Genomic DNA, 17,885 nt, shown 5'->3' on the forward strand with positions numbered 1-17,885 from the left:
GTAGATAAATTGGTGGTGCGAAAGAACCGCTGGCACCCATTGCACATACAACCGTCACATTTTGTCCCCTTTCCCAGCTGACTGCTGTTCCAACTCTCTTCTCCCCCTTTTTGGTGAGTATCTTGCCTGGATTTTGGACAGTACTTATGCCAGTCTCGTCTCTGTTGAAGATCCTGTCATGTGAAAATTTGTGCTTCAACATTACGCCTTCCAAATTATCATAAAACAATTTGACTTCAACTTTCTTGAACGCTGTAATCCTATTGATGCTGGTTGCTTGTGGTTGTCGGAGTGATATGCTGGAATGTCGCCTCATGAAACCTTCCAGCCAATCCCTTCGAGCCAATTTACTTTCCATGCAGAAATTGTGTGGAATCTGCATTTTCTCAGCAAAAGAAAAAGCTAGCGTTCTGAGGTCTGTCATTGTGATCCCATAAAATAATTTTGACAGAAGAATTACATGATCTCCAATATCATTTTCCTGTGCAGTGTTAAATATTGGTGGTAGTCCTAAATTAACTTTTGAAACATTACCTGATTTCAGTCGGTCATGAAGTGTTGCATATGGAATTCCATAGCATTTAGCTGCTTGCCGAAATGATTTCCTTTTTTCCTCTATGGCTGTAACAGCTGCAGTCAGTGATTCAGCATTCCATGATGCTTTTTGTGTTGTTTGTTCTCTATGTCGAGGCATCTGTGAACAGTGTATTACATAATTGTTATTAAAATATTTTATATTATTAAAATTTATTTATTAAAATGCTATTTGGAGTAATTCCGATAATTCGGGGGAATTCCGATCAGCACTGATCGGAATTACCCTGAATTACCATGTGTAAACTAACTCGCATCTTCTGTAACTTACGGTAAGTTAAAAGAATTTTTAAGTTCATTATTATTCATATTAATCCTGTTTGCTTGTGTACAAATAATTGCAAATTTTACTAATGGCTACTTTATTACCTACATTACATAATATGATCCAAATTTCTTACACAAATTATCGATGAAATAAACAAAATACTCTTGCGGCTGTCTCTACACGGGCAGAATCGTGCCAACTATCTGAACGTCCGTCATTTTGCACCCGCGTGGTAGTGAAAAATTTCTATAACACTTTAGGCCCCTTCTGGGAGGGGTTTTCTCAGAGTGGTAAACTGATTGCCTTGCACTAACAACAAACAAATAATCAACAGTGAAATTACCATCAAACGAGACGTTTCCCGAACGTCTGTTATGAAAACAATTTATTCACATAGTAAATTCAAGGCGATCAACAATTGCAGAAGATAATTACACACGTTCAATTTATAACACATTAATTATTGATACATGATTTATACACGATCCCATTAGACACACGGGGCATAAGACCCTTATTACACGATGCGATGTCAACTTGAACAAAAGTTTACATGCAGTATATCATATATAAAACAGGGAACGTAACAAATTAAACCTGATCACCTTGGCTGCCAACGCTGGGATACACCACCAAATGAACAAAGATAAATGACGAAAACATCTTACGAGGCACGGTTGACAACGGGAGAAGAAGCCACAAAAAAAACTAATTGGAATTTACAAGGTGGCGGCCAAAACAATAATTTCGAAACAACAAGAAAGGAGAATTATAACATTTACGTTACATTTCGGGAGCGGCCACCGCGTTCCTTCCGCAATCACTCAATTTGAAGTCAACCGTACCTTAAAGGGGCGTGTAGATCGGTCGGTGTCCCAGCGTCGAAACAGGAAGAGTCAGGGGGCGCAAGGCCTTAAATAAACTAAGCTCAGAGGGCGCTAGTGTTGGCAGCTACCACCGAAGAAACGACAGGAGGGGAAAGCGAGGGGAGGGAAGGGGTTAGGGGATGGAGGGAGTGAGAGGGAGGGAAGGCCGTGTGCACGGGCGCCCAAGTAGCCCGTTGCAATTTATCCTCCGCAAGAGCGTAGCATCGTACAACCGACTCAAATAAATCAATATTTCAGAGATCAATAGTGGTCGGAATTACCCCCATGATCGGAATTCCTCCACTCTACCCTATGTAGTTCAGCCCAAACTAAGAGAATTATTCTGATTTTTGTTTACAGATATTTTACTTGTGTACTGTTAAAATATTATTTCTTCAGGGTGATGATTGGTCGGGAAATTCGGGAAACCTGGAATTACCCAGGAATATTTTGCCTCTGGAAAAATACTGGAAATACCCAGGAATTTATTCACCCCTCGGGAGATTTGCTATTCTTCCATACTGTAATTATCGTATAATGTTAAAGTCGTATATTTACATCTGCTATTGATATCGATATTGAATATATATTAAATAGCAATGGATTGTGTAATAAATATTTATTTTTAGAATAAGAGACGACATGGGAGAGTCAGCATCCACAGACGAAAGCGTGATCGGCAATCCTGACGCCACTCATGTTTATGTGTGTGATTGTGACGCTCAGAGAATTGTTTTCAGAACCTGACGCCAGAGCGCAGCAGAATTAAGATTGTTTACTGTGCGTAATTCCAATTTTCTTAAGAAAAAAAAATGAAGTTTAATATTTTTATCGTTGGATAATTTATGGATTCAGTTGATTAAATTTTCATACGGTATATCTTTTAACTAATTGTTGTTGGTTTTATAACAGCTAATACTTGTTTAGGTGTAAACTTTTATCTTGTCAATAGTTGGCAACACTTCATCTAATGTACCAATATCATTGTATCTGCAATGTGCATTTGCGCGGAAAGTAACGTAATTCGGCATTTTGTTAAGATATGTTTACGTAGGCAGGCTTGGAAGTCAACTTAAATTTAATTAATTAACGTCGCTGTAACGAAAATAGTTTACGTCCTACTTTATAAATGTATAACTGTTGAAGTAACAAATGGAAAGATCAAGCTTGGAAAAAATAACATGTCGTATGTAACTTAACCTCAATTTTTTTGTTTTGCAATTGTTATTCTGTTTCATGTTGTGATGTTTTAAGTTAAGATAGTTTCTGTTCGTTAAATAATCTTAGTTACTGATATGTTAGTATCCATTTATATTCAGTGGTGGTGAATTTTTTCAATAATGGCCACACAGGAAAGTCTTCCTTTCAGGAACAGTGGCTTATGAACCTTATTTTAATGATTGGTTACATAAAGTCCAGGGTGACAAATATTCAGCCTCTTGCTTTCTTTGTTGCAAGGTGTTTTCATTGTCATCAATGGGGCGGACTGCAATTGTGAGTCATATGAAAGGAGCAAAAAACACAAACTTATGCAAGAGCAGTCAGCAATCTTCTAATATGCCCAGCTATAAGTTCATCTTAACATGCAACAGATGGTTTAGTTGCTATGACTCAGTCTTCCAGCTCAAATTCAGCTCCTGTTACAGCAGTGAAAAATGTTGGATGCATACCAGTGACTGTTACAGAAATGACAAATGTTACAAGCATGCCAATGCAGTCTCTTGAAGATCCAACTAAACCTACTGGTATTCATAAGTATTTGCTAAATGATGACATAACAAAAGCAGAAATGCTATGGGCAATGCAATGTGTGATGACTCACAAATCCATGCGAAGTGCTGCTACAGATGTTAATCTCTTTGTTCAGATTTTTCCTGACAGTCAGATAGCCGCAAAAATGAAACTGCAGATAGACAAAATTGCATACACTATTATCTTTGGTTTAGCACCATTTTTCAAGGTAGAAGTTCAGAATTTGTGTAAGGATAGCCATGTAGTGGTTGGATTTGATGAATCTTTAAATAAGGTAAGCCAGCGGCATCAAATGGACATAAAAATTTGTTTCTGGGACAGTGTTAAAGATGAGGTGACTGTGCGCTAGTTTACATCAGCATTCTTGGATCGTTCAAGAGCAGTAGACCTTTTGAAGGCATTTCAACAATCAATTTCACCACTAGATTCCAGGAAAGTTGTACAGATTTCTTTGGATGGTCCAAATGTAAATGTAAAGTTTTTAAGGGACTTGAAGGAGTCTATGAAAGATGATGAAAATGACGGAGTGCTACTCGATATCGGAACATGTGGCCTCCATACTAAGCATTGTGCCTTTAAAGCTGGTGTTGGTGGCACAGAATGGAATGTAGTGCCTTTTTTAAGGGCACTTTACAATGTTTTCAAGGATGTTCCATCTCGGCACGCTCAGTTCACATTGATCACTGGCTGTAAAGTATTTCCTTTCAAGTTCTGTGCTGTATGCTGGCTGGAGAATGCAAGTGATATTTGCCTCAAGTCATTGTTTATGTTGAAACTGTTCAGAAAGAGAAGTTGGAACCTTCAAGTGCTAGTTACAAAATTTTGAAAACTGAGGTAAAAGACCCTTTGCTTGGCCCTAAATTAGCATTTTTCAAAACTCTAGCTTCAGATTATGAACAATTTTTGAGAGAGTTTCAGTCAGACTGGCCTCTCATGCCATTTGTCCATAGCGCATTGAGTTCTTTGGTTCAAACTACATATCATGGGAAGATTTGTGAAGTCAGAGTCTGTGAAAATGTCTGTTGATGTTGACCAAAATGATAAACTTCTTCCAGTCAAGAACATTGACATAGGCTTCAGTACAAGTGCAGCTATAAAAAAATGCAAAGGGCTTAAAGAGATTGACATTTTGAGGTTCCGCAATGATTGCAAAAAAGGACTTCAAAAATTTGTTAAAAAGATGATGACATGTTCCCCACTGAATTTTAAGCTTACAAAAGCATTGTCATGTCTTGATCCAGCAATAGCAGCAGATGATGTCGTTGCAAGTAAACGACTCAAAGACATACTCGGAATTCTAGTTGACAATAACTGGCTGGATGGCACAACTGCAGATAAAGCAATGCAGCAGTACAAAACAGTTTGCTCCAAGAGGGATAACAAAGATGCATTTAGCACATTTGTTAGATCAAGATATCGTGTGGACCACTTTTGGAAAAATTTGTTGAGTAGTGTTGACAGTGAGACTGAAGCATTTTGGAAAGTGCTTAAAATCATTCTCATTATGTCGGACGGTAATGCCAGTGTTGAGAGAAGATTTTCGGTCAATGCAGATTGTCTTATAGACAATATGAAAGAAGAGACCCTCGTAGCGCACCGATGTGTGTATGATGCTGTCAGCTAGCTATCTGGGTGGGATTCAGTCAGTGCCCCTTAACAAGCCTATCCTCCATGCAGCATGCAATGCAAATGCTCGTTTCACAGAAGCCCAGCAGGAACGCAGAGCAGCAGCATCAGCCCAGTTAGAGGAATCTCGTCGTCGCAAACTAAGCGATTTGGCTGTGAAGGAACTGGAAGCCAAGAAGTGTAAAATTCTTGAAGAGGCTCGTGCTGAAGCCAGAAAAATTGATGATGAACTTGCTGGTTAAAAAAAACTGTGAAGCTATGAAATTAAGTGCTGTGCTTACTAACAACATATATCGGTGTTCTTATATTAATTTTAACCAAATTGATTGGATGTTATATTATTTTACATAATTTGAACTAATAATTTAGAGTTTCTAAGTTTTTCTTTGATATGGCAAGTTATTCCAGCGTACCTTTTACCAAGAAAAATTTCCACATTTGTGCAGGTATAGTAATATTATATTTTTAAGTGTAATTTAGTATTACAAAGAACATATAGACATAGTATAGAAAATGAGTTAAATATTCTGGAAAAATGAAAATTAATTTATGGAAAACCTGGAAATACTCAGGAATTTTATTCTAGGGTTGGAGTAGTCACCCTGTTCTTGTTCTCTGTGTCTTATCTCCTGTTCTTACACCGATTACCTTGTATTGTCGGTAATTTTATGTATTTTGCTTGCTAAAAATTTGTCAACCCGCACTTATCCACTCTTGAATATTCTGAATTGAAGGTTTTCTTCCCTATCTTCCACATTTCATTTCACAAATTTCTAAATTTTGTGTATAATCTTCAGGTAAGTAGACAAAGTAGTATAATCACAGAAACTATTGAGAGTTAAATTTTTTATCATCCCTTTATTTTTCAATATTTTTTTGGGTGTCTTTAGTGACAGCTATTTTCTCAAACAATGTTGCATGCACAAGGTGATATAGCAAAATAGCCTACCTGTACTAAGATGACTATAATATGTAGCACACTGTGGTATAAAACAGCAAAAAAAAAAATTATTAACTCATAACTAATAGTGACTAATTGAGCAGGTGCTGTAGCAGACAGTGTGATTGGTAGTGTGTCGGCAGGAGTGTAGCAGGGAAGAAGGCCCTGGACTTCATCAGCAGTTGCCTGATGCTACCGTTATTTAAGTGTGGGCAATTGAGCTAGTGTTATAGCTAAGGATGTGGTGGTATGTTGGCAGGAGGATAGCAGGGGAGAAGGCCCTGGACCTCATCAGCAGCTGCCTAACACTACTCTACAGCAAGCCCGACACGGCAGATCTCGTGGAGCAGTTGCGAGGGATACAGGCACGGCTGCAGAGACTTCGCTGAACTCGTGGCGATCCGTGGAAACACTCTGTGTCATCAATGACCTTTTTTTAACTTAAAATTAATTTACAGTAGTGCTGCAATTGGGGGATGTAATTTATTTCCTGTTTCATGTTTGTTGTAAGTGTAATGGATTTATTTCTTAATTGTGTTCAGTATGTTTTGCTGTTATTAATTTTAATTTTTTGAGTGTCTGTATACATTTTTTGTGTAAAAAATTCTCTTATTTTAAAAACACTTATTTGTCGCACATGGGGTGATAGATCTGTGTTAGAGATTAGTTGTGTTTATTGAAACTGTGTATATAGTGTGATTCAATTTCTGTGTTTCTACTTATGACTGAGCTACAATTGACACAATCTTTTACACATGTATTGTTATACAGTTAACACTTACTCAGCACTTAAAATGTACTGTGATCTGGCTTTAAATAGACCTAAACTTATTTCTATTTTTTTTTTTTTTTGGTTCTTTTAGGTTATGAGAAATTTAAGCTGGATTAGTTGGTAGTGTATAATTATAAGGAAAAAAATTAATTTATATAATAGAATCCATTTGACCACAGTAATTTCAAAAGTGAATGCATATATAATTATTTTCCATATTAAAATGATGCTGTGTTTATAGCTCAAATCCATGATGCAAACTTATTAATAAACAAATAAATTTCGGTACAATTTAGTTAACTCATCCATTTTATTATTTATTAAATAAAGTTTTTAATTGAGAACGTACTAGTTTGTCGTTCAGAGCTTCTGACTGATTAAAATGTAACACAGTTTTCATAATAACACTGTATTACGGTATGCAAGAGTTTAACCTGTACCGAACTCTTCTTAACATTAATGCCATGCTTGTATAAATTCTGAGTACAAAGTATGTTTGTAACTAGTTAGAGTAAATTTATGTATTTTATCTATTTATAATACTGTTATGCTTATGAAATGCTTATGTTGATTGTGTCTTAGCCGTAATAACTTTTTGAATTGAAATTTACAAGAAAAAATAAGAATGACATTCCTTTTTATTGATTGCCAAACAATTTTTGTACAGGATTGTTATTCTGACAGTACTCATGATGATAATCAATTAACATACTTGCAAGACAGACTTTGTATAATTTTTTTTTTTCTTTTTTTCAATAATTTCATTTGCATATACCACGGATGGCGAACCTGTGGCACTCTTGCCAGTGGTACCACGCGACAAAATAATTCGGTGTGTTGTGTGTGTGTGTGTGTGTGTGGGGGGGGGGGTGCTATAATCAAATAACCTATGTACTTGATCGCTAAAAGTAAAAAAGGTATGAGCCTTATATATGAGATTCAGCATCTAATTTCCCACAGCAGAAATCACATTAACCTTTTCTTTTATTTAAAAATTTAAATAAACATAAATTAGTAAACATTTTGATTGCTGTACAAATTTCCAGTTGCAAATAAACTGTTTTTAATTACTAGAATCTAGTTTAATTTTTATCCATTATTATCACTAAGTCAAGATTCTTTAATGGCACATCATAAACAATTTTTTTTAATAAAAAATGGCACGTTCACCAATAAAGGTTTGTCATCCCTGGCATATACTATGATTTTTTTTTAGTGTGTATGTGAGAGGTGAGAGTGATGCGTTTGTAAAAGTTTGACTTTTTCTGTACCATATTTTATATAAATACAATGTATGAAAATAAAATAATTTAGTTAGTTTTTAAAAGTGTTAAAAAAAATTTTCCCAGTCTGAAGTGTTTAGTATTATGGTCATATTAAATGCAATAGAGCCTGCAAAATTTTGCTGTGTGGTAATTCCAGAAAGCAGTACTGCTTTGAGAATTTATGTTTTCATTTCACAGTTTTCACTTGTAATATTTCACTATGCCTTATCATAAAAAAATAATGATATTCGTACTGAAAGTATACCATGGGATGCAATGATTTAAAGAAATTGTTACATACTTACTAAGAAATTTTTTTCAAAGATACAAGTACAATAATTGTAAATTATTTATTAAAAATAATCTACTTACATGGCAGTACTATAGCTAGAGATGATGGAAAAGCTTTTAAATGATATAGCCACCAGTAGAAGCTATATAAAAGTTAAAAAAACTATCCGGCATGCTAAATTTTGAGTAAGCCACATATAGATAGATATCCTTTGTGATAAACATGGAATTTCCAAGTTAATATCTGCCACACATAGTGATTAGTGATAACTAGGGAAGGGAATTTTTCGATACTTTCAAGTGGCATAAAGCGCTATTTTCAAACCCAGAAAGCGGTACTTTCAGGAAGGGAAAATTGGTGTTTTCATATTAAGTGTTTTCATGATTCCGCAATAGTTTTCTCATTTTAACCTTCTGATGCTTCCAATTAAGTGAATTAATAATTGGGGAAGTGTTTTTTTTAACTGAGGAAACAACATAATACATATGAAAACTTAGCAAATACAGTAACATTTCAGTTATTGCAAATAATTACTAAAAAAAATGTTCAGCAAATACACAGACAACCCTTAGCAAATACTTGTAAAACAATGTAATTCACTGAAACACTTGGCGAATAATATTTTATCTTTAACATAATGTCTATGTCTGAGGAAACAGCAAAGTTTAACTTTCAAAATAAATTGCAGTGAACATTTCAACATTTTCTTGTTTTAAACGATGACGCTTATCACTTAGAATGTTGTGGTAGTTAGAAAAAAACCTTTCACAGTCAACGTTAGCACATGGTGCCCAAATAGACTGCAAAGCAGCACGAGCAAAGTCAGGATGGTTCACTGAAACTGCCATAAGGAGTGAAACAATGTCAACAGTTTGGTTTTCACTCAACTTTGTTTGCACAAGGAACTGCAGTTCCTTGTACCCCTGAAGTAAAATATCTTCACAGTACTTGGAGAGCAAGAACAGCTTTTTCAACTTTTTGCCGAGCTCGGAAGAGATGCTTTCGAGCACAATTTCTGAAGGATCAAATACAGCAACATTTTGTTAAAATTTCTGAGAAGGATCACCTGGCTTTAATGACAGGAGTTTTGTTGATGCATGTGATGCTGCTGTCACCAAGGCAGATGTGATTTTCCCTTTTAAGACCGTTTTTTCACAAGCAATCAAAAGCTCATTCACTTTCTGCCCAAAGTTTCCACTTGTAGCAAGCTGCAAAACCTGCTCTATTTTGCGGATTTCACCACTGAGTGTGTGACTGCAAGGATATGATGACCCTTCCAGTTTCTTGATAAGGTGTACAGTAGCCTCACACACTTCTTTTACTAAAACTGCCTGGATTTTCACACACTTAACATCATCCCTTGATGTAGTAGAGAAGTACTCTACTCCAGTGTTGTTGATACAGGAAATTTCATCACTGGTCAAAAATTCAACAATGGCCTCAAGATTGTCGGCGAGGTAGGAAGCGGAGTCGTACCAGGAAGACCACCTTGTCAACACTGGCATTGGAAACAGGAGAATGTCCTCACCTGGGAACTTTTCATCCAGGAACTTCTTAAACAAATATTTTCTCTTGCGTGTGTTTAAAAATGCTGACTTTACTTTGGCAAGAGCCTTCTGAAGCTCAGGGAGGTTTTTTCTAAGCTCATTTACAACTAAATTTAGCTTGTGAGCCCAGCACTGCACAACTTGATTTTAGAATAAAATGTGCGACGATTATACGAGAAAACGGTAATTGGAGCTTGACATCAATTATTTCTAATGTCACATTGCATGGTTTGTGTTGGTTTATTAGACTGGGTTAATTAAATACTCGAGTCTAAAATGTAACAGAGAACCCAGAATATGCAAATAACTTAGGGCTACTGTACTTTATATACATCACATAAGCTGAACATAACCTCAAAACCTAAAATTACCTGCATGCAGCAAAATATGTCCTGCTTGTATTGTTTGATACACCACCTATTTACTGTACGTGACTTATGGGAAGATCCCTAGACACGGGTGTGGTGGAGTTGGTTGGGCAGGGGGGGGGGACCGGTCCCTACCCGGAAACAAGGGGGGATGGGTGCCAGTTATTGCTTGTCGCCTGAGCAATGTACAGTTCTGCGCGCAAACATCGTTTCTTGTTTTCAAGTTGAGGCGCAACACGTTATTCGCTAGTATTTTTACTAAATGTATATACAGTACAACCCTGTTATAACATTCTCCAAGGGACCAACATAAAAAAATGTTATAAGCAGGAAAATGTTATAAGCAGGAAATCATCTTCACTATGTAAAAATTACGCATGGATTGATTAAATTAAAAAGTATAGGTAAAACAACACAAAATACAGGAGTATTACACTAAGTACAGCAATAGAGTGGAAAATTGGTTAATTTTATTTATAGATAATACCTAATAATATGCTAAAGAAAAAAAAATGTTTTGTACGATACAGTTCAGAGTCGAAACAGAAATATTCAACTGTTTTGCAATCACAACACGCGTTTTGTTGGGGTTCCTGTCCACTTGGTTAATAAACTGAATTTTTTCAGCTACAGAATATATTTTCGCTTATATTTATCGGCCATCATAACCGTACAAAAACCTGAATAAAATTTCAATACGGCGTATTTTAATTAAATACGACCGTGACTACAATAAGTAACTAAAAACCAAATAAAGGTTAACCACAAACAAAAGCCGTCAATATATCCATAGAACAGTTAACCACCTCAAGGTGTTAAACCTTTGAAACAAAAACCAGCACCATAGACTATAGTAGCACTGTTTCCGACCATGTATCAGTGCACAAAATGTGCATCATACGTATAAAGGAACAAGTCATAGGCTAACAAGCGCGAACAGGACGCCATATTGATAGTCGATCCGGTGCAAGTTGTGGAGTGCGTGTGTACCACGTCTATGGTGAACTACTCAAATGTAAACATCTGATGTTTGTATATGCGTGCTGTATTTTCTAGCTATGGTTTCGCTCTAAATTATGACTTTGAAGGAAGGGATACTGCAAATTGTGTCAGTTATCAAAGCAAATTTGAACGTTAAAGGCGGGAATGTAGAAATTTTAATATTGTTACAGGCGGGAAATTAAAGCATTGTGATAAATGGAGAAATGACGGGACCATGAAATTTGGTGTTATAGGCGGGAAAATGTTAAAAACGGGAATGTTATAACCGGGTTGTACTGTATTTGAAATTTATAGGTAGTTATTTAATTAGTAATTATTAAACTCTACTATTTACGTAACTATAGATAAATTTAAATAGTAATAATAAACCTCATTTTAGCAATGGCTTCTACCAGGAAAAAGAGAAAAGTTATACATAGTATAAAGGTTGGACTTGGAAACTTTATACAACAAGATGGAGGAACAAAATTAATGTGTCATATTTTATAATTTCACTTCAGTGTACGTGTCTTTATTTCTCTATGAACCATAAGTCAATAATTTTGTAGGTGTATCTTTTTAAAGTAAAACTTCTTTGCTCAAGGAATGAGATATTTTGTTTAACCAATGAGGATTGTATTTTCAAGTTTCATGATTAATATTATATGACTAAAAGTTTGTAAAACAATCTGGTATTGGTCGAAGATGGTAGAACAAAAACTATTGCTGGAAAATAAAAGTTTGTTTGGAATTTTTAAGTGAGAAAACGAAAATGGTAATTGATATAGGAACCTTCGTATAAGCAAGACGTGAAATTACATTACTGAAGAAATTGGAAATTAAGACATTTTGAATACTTTGAAGAATAGCATGAAATAATATAAGAAATTGATAATATTGATAATTTGGAAATATTTATTGACCTGAAGAGGAATTACGATTTATACGAAGATTATAAAGAAAAATTGAGGCGTTCCCAGGATGAAGAATATGAATCACAACTACGAAGATTGGAAGAAATATTGAGGCGTTCCCAGGACGAAGAAAGATATATACTGAATAATCAACAGTACGAGACCATCCGGAAACAACGAGAGGCGTTCCCAGGACGAAGACGAACAACGAGAGGCGTTCCCAGGATGAAGACGAACGACGAGAGGCGTTCCCAGGACGAAGACTAACAACGAGAGGCGTTCCCAGGACGAAGACGAGGAATTACTAAGAGGCGTTCCCAGGACGAAGACGAGGAATTACTAAGAGGCGTTCCCTGGACGAAGTCGTAGAAAGGCGGAGAGGCGTTTCCAGGACGAAGACACGGAACAGCGGAGAGGCGTTTCAAGGATGAAGATGTGGAATATTCGTTGCTGAGTTCCCATATAAAGAAGACAAACCGTAATGCATAGTTCTAGTACAATGAACTATTCCTACAGGTCGGTCATATATTTATAAAAGAATCTAGTAAAACTTACTAGTTTTGCAAAACTAACACACCGTAATAGTTTAAAATCACGTAAAATCAGTAAATACCCCTTTCGCCAATACCAGAATGCTTTAGTCGATGACAACTTGAGTTAATATTTAAATGTTGTTTGTCATCTAATCTAACAAACTAGCGAATTTTACCACGACATACCCAGCTCTACCTACTGAGTAATCAGGATGATAAAAAAATAATAATTCATTTTGTATAGTAAACATTCACTGATTGGAGACTACCAATAAAACAGGTTCAATGAGGTTGATGCTATTTTACTGGTATGAAACGAATTATGAATATCAGTTGGTAGTAATTGAATGTCACTGAAAATTTATTTAACTGTTATTTTCCTATCACGATACGTATATTGTGTCATTCATATTCAAGTCTACGTATTAACACACTTTTATTGTTTACTTATAATTACAACTTCTTAGAAGTTGTTGGCGCCCACAAATTAATATTAATTGATTCGTTCTTTTGCTTTTATTATATAAATCCGTTAGAATGGGTCTAAGTACACTCAAGTTATTCAAAGTCAAATCGATTTATACTAATCAATAAATCAATGGTTTGACAAAGAAGACCCGTTTAATAGTGAAGGACGCGAAATTATAAACACTGTTGTAGAGAAGTGTGACAACGAAGCAAAAGAAGGTAACTTAGCTTTTCCTGTGAGTCAAGCCACACGTCACGCAGCGTTTTATACAGGTGTGAGTGAATCTACTGTGAAGCGAATCAGAAAGGAAAACCAAGTAAGAAACCCTACAGATTCTACGAATTAATTATCAACACCTGGAAAAGATCGTTCTGCTTGGCGAAAACACACTACCATGACTGTAAATGATTTCGACAGATGCGTTATAAGAAATGCTATACATGACTTTTACTTACGCGAGAAGAAAGTTCCGACAGTCCCGAAATTGCTGCCAATAATTAAGAATAAAATAGATTTTCCATGGGGAGCACGATCACTGCATCGCCTAATTATAAGTATGGGTTTCAAGTGGAGGAAATGCAGATCCAAGAGAGAAATTCTCGTTGAGAGAGCAGATATTGTTACGTGGCGTAATGATTACCTACGCAAGATACGGCACTACCGCAAAGTCGGAACAGAGATTGTTTATTTCGATGAAAGTTGGATTGACAACAATTTAACGTTTTCCAAGTGTTGGCAGCACGACGATGAATTTGGAGTTGAGGCAAATTCAAGCGCAGGTAGGAGGCTTATTATGTTGCCCGCAGGTAGCCAGAATTGGTTTATTCCTAATGCGTCACTTGTTTACAAAGCTGGAACTGTTACCGGAGACTACCACGGACAAATTAACAATGCAAACTTCGAAAAATGGATAGACGAAAAAGTATTACCTAATCTTCCGCCAAATTCTGTCATTGTGATGGATAATGCACCGTACCACACTGTGCAAATAAACAAACCGCCGTCATATGTGACCTAAACCCAATTGAACTGGCATGGGGGAAAATCAAGAGGCTAGTCAGAGAAAATAATGTTACTGGTGACTTGTCTCTAACGAAACTAAATGATCTGACAGAAGCTGCCATTTCGTCAGTGACCAAACAAAATTGGGAGGGATTTTGCAGGCACGTGCAACACATTGAAGAAGGATATTGGAAGAAGGATGGCAAAATCCGGACGTTATTGACAGTATAATTGTTACCGGTAATTTGGTTACCGACGATAGCACTGATACTGAAAGTGACGAGTGATCATGTGATGAAGAGTCAAGTGATAGTGAATCTGACTCTGAACTGGCGAGGCCATTGTAAAAATTTAACATAAGTGGGAAGATGTATTTTTTAAGGTACTATTTTAAGTTACATTGTTTTTTTATTTTGCGTGACTGTCAAGAAACATGAGTACATAAGCAAATTCCACCAAGACAAATTCGCAGCCTCCTACACAGCGACTCAGCTTGCCTCTGCCTATTTGTCTATGCAACTGGAGTCAAGTATAAATGGTGAGTTAACATACTTTGTAATTTTTAATTGTAAGTTAAATCAATAAAATGATTTTTAAGTATGGATGATTTGCGGTGAATGAAATGTCCGTTATATATTTCTAAAGGGAAGTGTCAGCAAGTTGCCAACATCATTTATTTACAATAATTTATGATTTTAGATTTTTTAGGAAACAAATCAATGTGAAGCCATATAATGTCATGTCATTATATAAAATAGTCTACGTATAAATATTGGTTTGTTATAAAAAATTAGGAAAAATGTTTACTCTTGTTTTTCCTCGTTAACTACTTTACGAGCGTATAAAAATAACAGCTTCTTCGGAACGTGCTCAGTTTTTAGACAATATGACGATTTTTTGACGAAATTGGCTTCAATAGCATGAAAATAGCAGCGCTCCATGGTTTTGTCGGCGCTCTTTTTAATCTTTTAGCAAAAAATAACAGTTTTTAACGTTGGTAGTAAATAATTGTTCAGGTTTTCTTCTATAACATTTGTGATTCGTGTTACTGGAAAATTTAACGTTGTGTTCGAGGCGAGTAAATGTTTTCGCTCTCCGTAGTAGCGCATATTCCCTTGTCTGTCTGACCTTGAGACGTCAGAGCTAGCCTCGGCAACCGCATTCCTTCCAGGGATCTTCCCATCAGACATGGATAGTACATCTGTGCATAACTATAATGTGTTTTTGAATCATTAGTAGATTTTGACAGTACAAGTGCTAGCAGAAGACACACGTTGGAGGTTTATTATTGTATTGCGTACATGCATCTTTGCCGACATTTTTCTTGTTTATAAACATGTCTTTGGTATATGTGTTGTGCTTTATACATCTTTGCACTTTGTTTTATGTTATTGTAGTGCTGTTTTTAATAACCCAGTGATGTGTTGCAGATTCTGTTCCTACAAATGAAGAGAATGTTTCCCAACTTCCATCTGGCAGCAGCTGTAGTGATGAAGAGAAAACTTCAAATGTGTCGTTTACTAAGGCGAGCAATCCTATTCAATCACATCGTGCAATGGAAAATGACGATTTGGAAAGGCAAGATGGTGTAGGATCAAATGAAGAAGACAACTTCTCTATATTGGCTGACTCTGGTAGTGATGAGTACACATCCTCTGATTCAAGCTCGTCTGATGAAGATGCAACTCGGATTAAGAAGAAAAAACTAAACCGTTGGAGGAAATCTGACCCCACTAACTGGAAGAAGAATAAAGCTAAGCTAAGAAGAGAATTAGGGAATTCTTATGCCACAAAGAAGGGTATGAAGCCAGGTAAATTCCCTAAGACAGTTGATTGCACCAAGTGTAGATGAAAGTGCACTGAAAACTTTGATGAACATGCCAGGAAAAATCTCTGTCCAGAATATTGGCGACTTGATTATTGTCGGCAAAAATACTTTATTGTTAGTAATGTTTCAAGTTTACCACCGAAAACTCAAAGATTAAGAACAGGCACAGTTAAAAAGAAGGAAAGTATTAGGGTCTATTATTTTGCAAAAGAGAATGTGAAATGTCGTGTCTGCAAGGAGTTCTTTTTAAAAACACTTTGCATCAGCCTTAGCCCACTTGAAACTGCATTATCAATAGTAAGTGAAATTGGCATGTTTACTGGTAATGACAAGTGTGGCCATCATGAACCACAAAATAAAACAAAACCAGAAGTAATGGAAACAGTAAAATTGCACATTGAAAGCTTCCCAAAAATGGAATCGCACTACTGTCGAAAGTCTACAAAACGGGAGTATCTTGATCCGCTACTTTCCATAAGCAAAATGTACGAATTGTATGTTGAACAGTATAGACAAAAGGCAGAAGAAACTAAAAAAAAGAACCAGTTGTTTCACAACATTGAGATGTATATTTTACCAAAACTACTATCTCTCATTCTTCAAAGATCAGTGAAAGAAAAATCAGTGCATAATGTGCAACAATTCGCCCAACAAAGTACTTACAGATGAAATGAAAACAGAATTTGAAGTACACCTAAAGAGAAGAGATGAAGCAAACAGTGCTAAACAAGCTCATAAACAGCGTGCAAACAGTGACAAAACGTTTGTAAGTGTGACATTCAATCTGCAAAGTGTTTTGCAAATTCATGCTTCCAATGACTCAGCAATGAACTACAGCAGGAAAATTTCTGTTTACTATCTTACAGTTTATGAGGCAGCTGAGCCTCACAAGGCATATTGCTTTGGATGGTCTGAGCTGAATGGACAAAGGGGAAGTTGTGAAATTGGTACTGCACTACTTCAGTGGATAAAACAATTACCTGACACAGTGACTGAAATTTCACTGTTCTCAGACACGACAGTGGCCAGAATAGGAACCAGTTCATTTCTGCTTTCTTTTCTTCTGTATGTTGTACAAAATACTAACTTACAGATAGTTGAGCACAATTTTATGGAGAAAGGACATTTGTTAGAAATCAAAACCCGCTTTAGTTTCACTACTTAATATTTATTTTCCACAGAATAAACAGGCATTAGTTATTTATACAAATACTCCAGCATCTTTACTTGAACATCTTAACTAGACACCGACGCCATACTATTTCTCTCTTCTTTTGTTTTGTCTTTCAGAAGTACAATTTAAACAACATGAAAAACATAACCTAACACAAGTCTCATGATTGAGAATTATTTTTCATTACTTTTGTTTTCCAACACTCCCCCGTAATTCTCATCATGAAACTATCTTACTTTTGATAATGGTTTTGTAAAGATATCTGCTATCTGTTTTTCACTTGGGCAATAAAACACTTTCAGCAAGCCTTCTGTTACCTTTTCGTGAATGTAGTGAAACCTAACATCAATGTGTTTTGACCTGCAGTTGATCACCCCATTCTTCACTAGACTTATAGCACTTTGATTATCAATAAACAGTTTAGTTACTATTTCTTGACCTAGAATTTCTTCAAGGATAGTTTTCAGGTACATGAGTTTTTTTGTACATTCAGCGGCCGCAATGTACTCGGCTTCTGCAGTAGAGAGAGCAACTACAGGTTGTTTTCTTGTGCCCCAGCTGATTGGTCCCCCACAGTAGTAGATGACGTATCCAGTAGTACTTCTCCTTGTCCTTTTGTCGCCTGCAAAGTCTTGAGTCGCAGTAGCCTATCAGTTCTGTTGATGAGTCACCTGCAAATCTAATTCCTAGGCCA

The 17,885-nt window shown here is 36.1% G+C and overlaps 1 protein-coding gene across 1 annotated transcript in view; it reads left to right on the forward strand.

The window, feature by feature from the left end:
• LOC134527454 (nuclear pore complex protein Nup155) overlaps nt 1-8,124 on the forward strand; it is a 293,963-nt gene extending 285,839 nt beyond the window's left edge. Inside the window, exon 25 of the mRNA XM_063360147.1 lies at nt 6,306-8,124. Within this exon, the coding sequence (XP_063216217.1) occupies nt 6,306-6,435 (130 nt within the window). The 3' untranslated portion in view covers nt 6,436-8,124. The remainder of the gene's footprint in view (nt 1-6,305) is intronic.
• Nucleotides 8,125-17,885: the final 9,761 nt, after the last annotated feature.

This window comes from Bacillus rossius, chromosome 1, assembly GCF_032445375.1.
Source record: "Bacillus rossius redtenbacheri isolate Brsri chromosome 1, Brsri_v3, whole genome shotgun sequence".
NCBI classification, from domain to species: Eukaryota; Metazoa; Arthropoda; class Insecta; order Phasmatodea; family Bacillidae; genus Bacillus; species Bacillus rossius.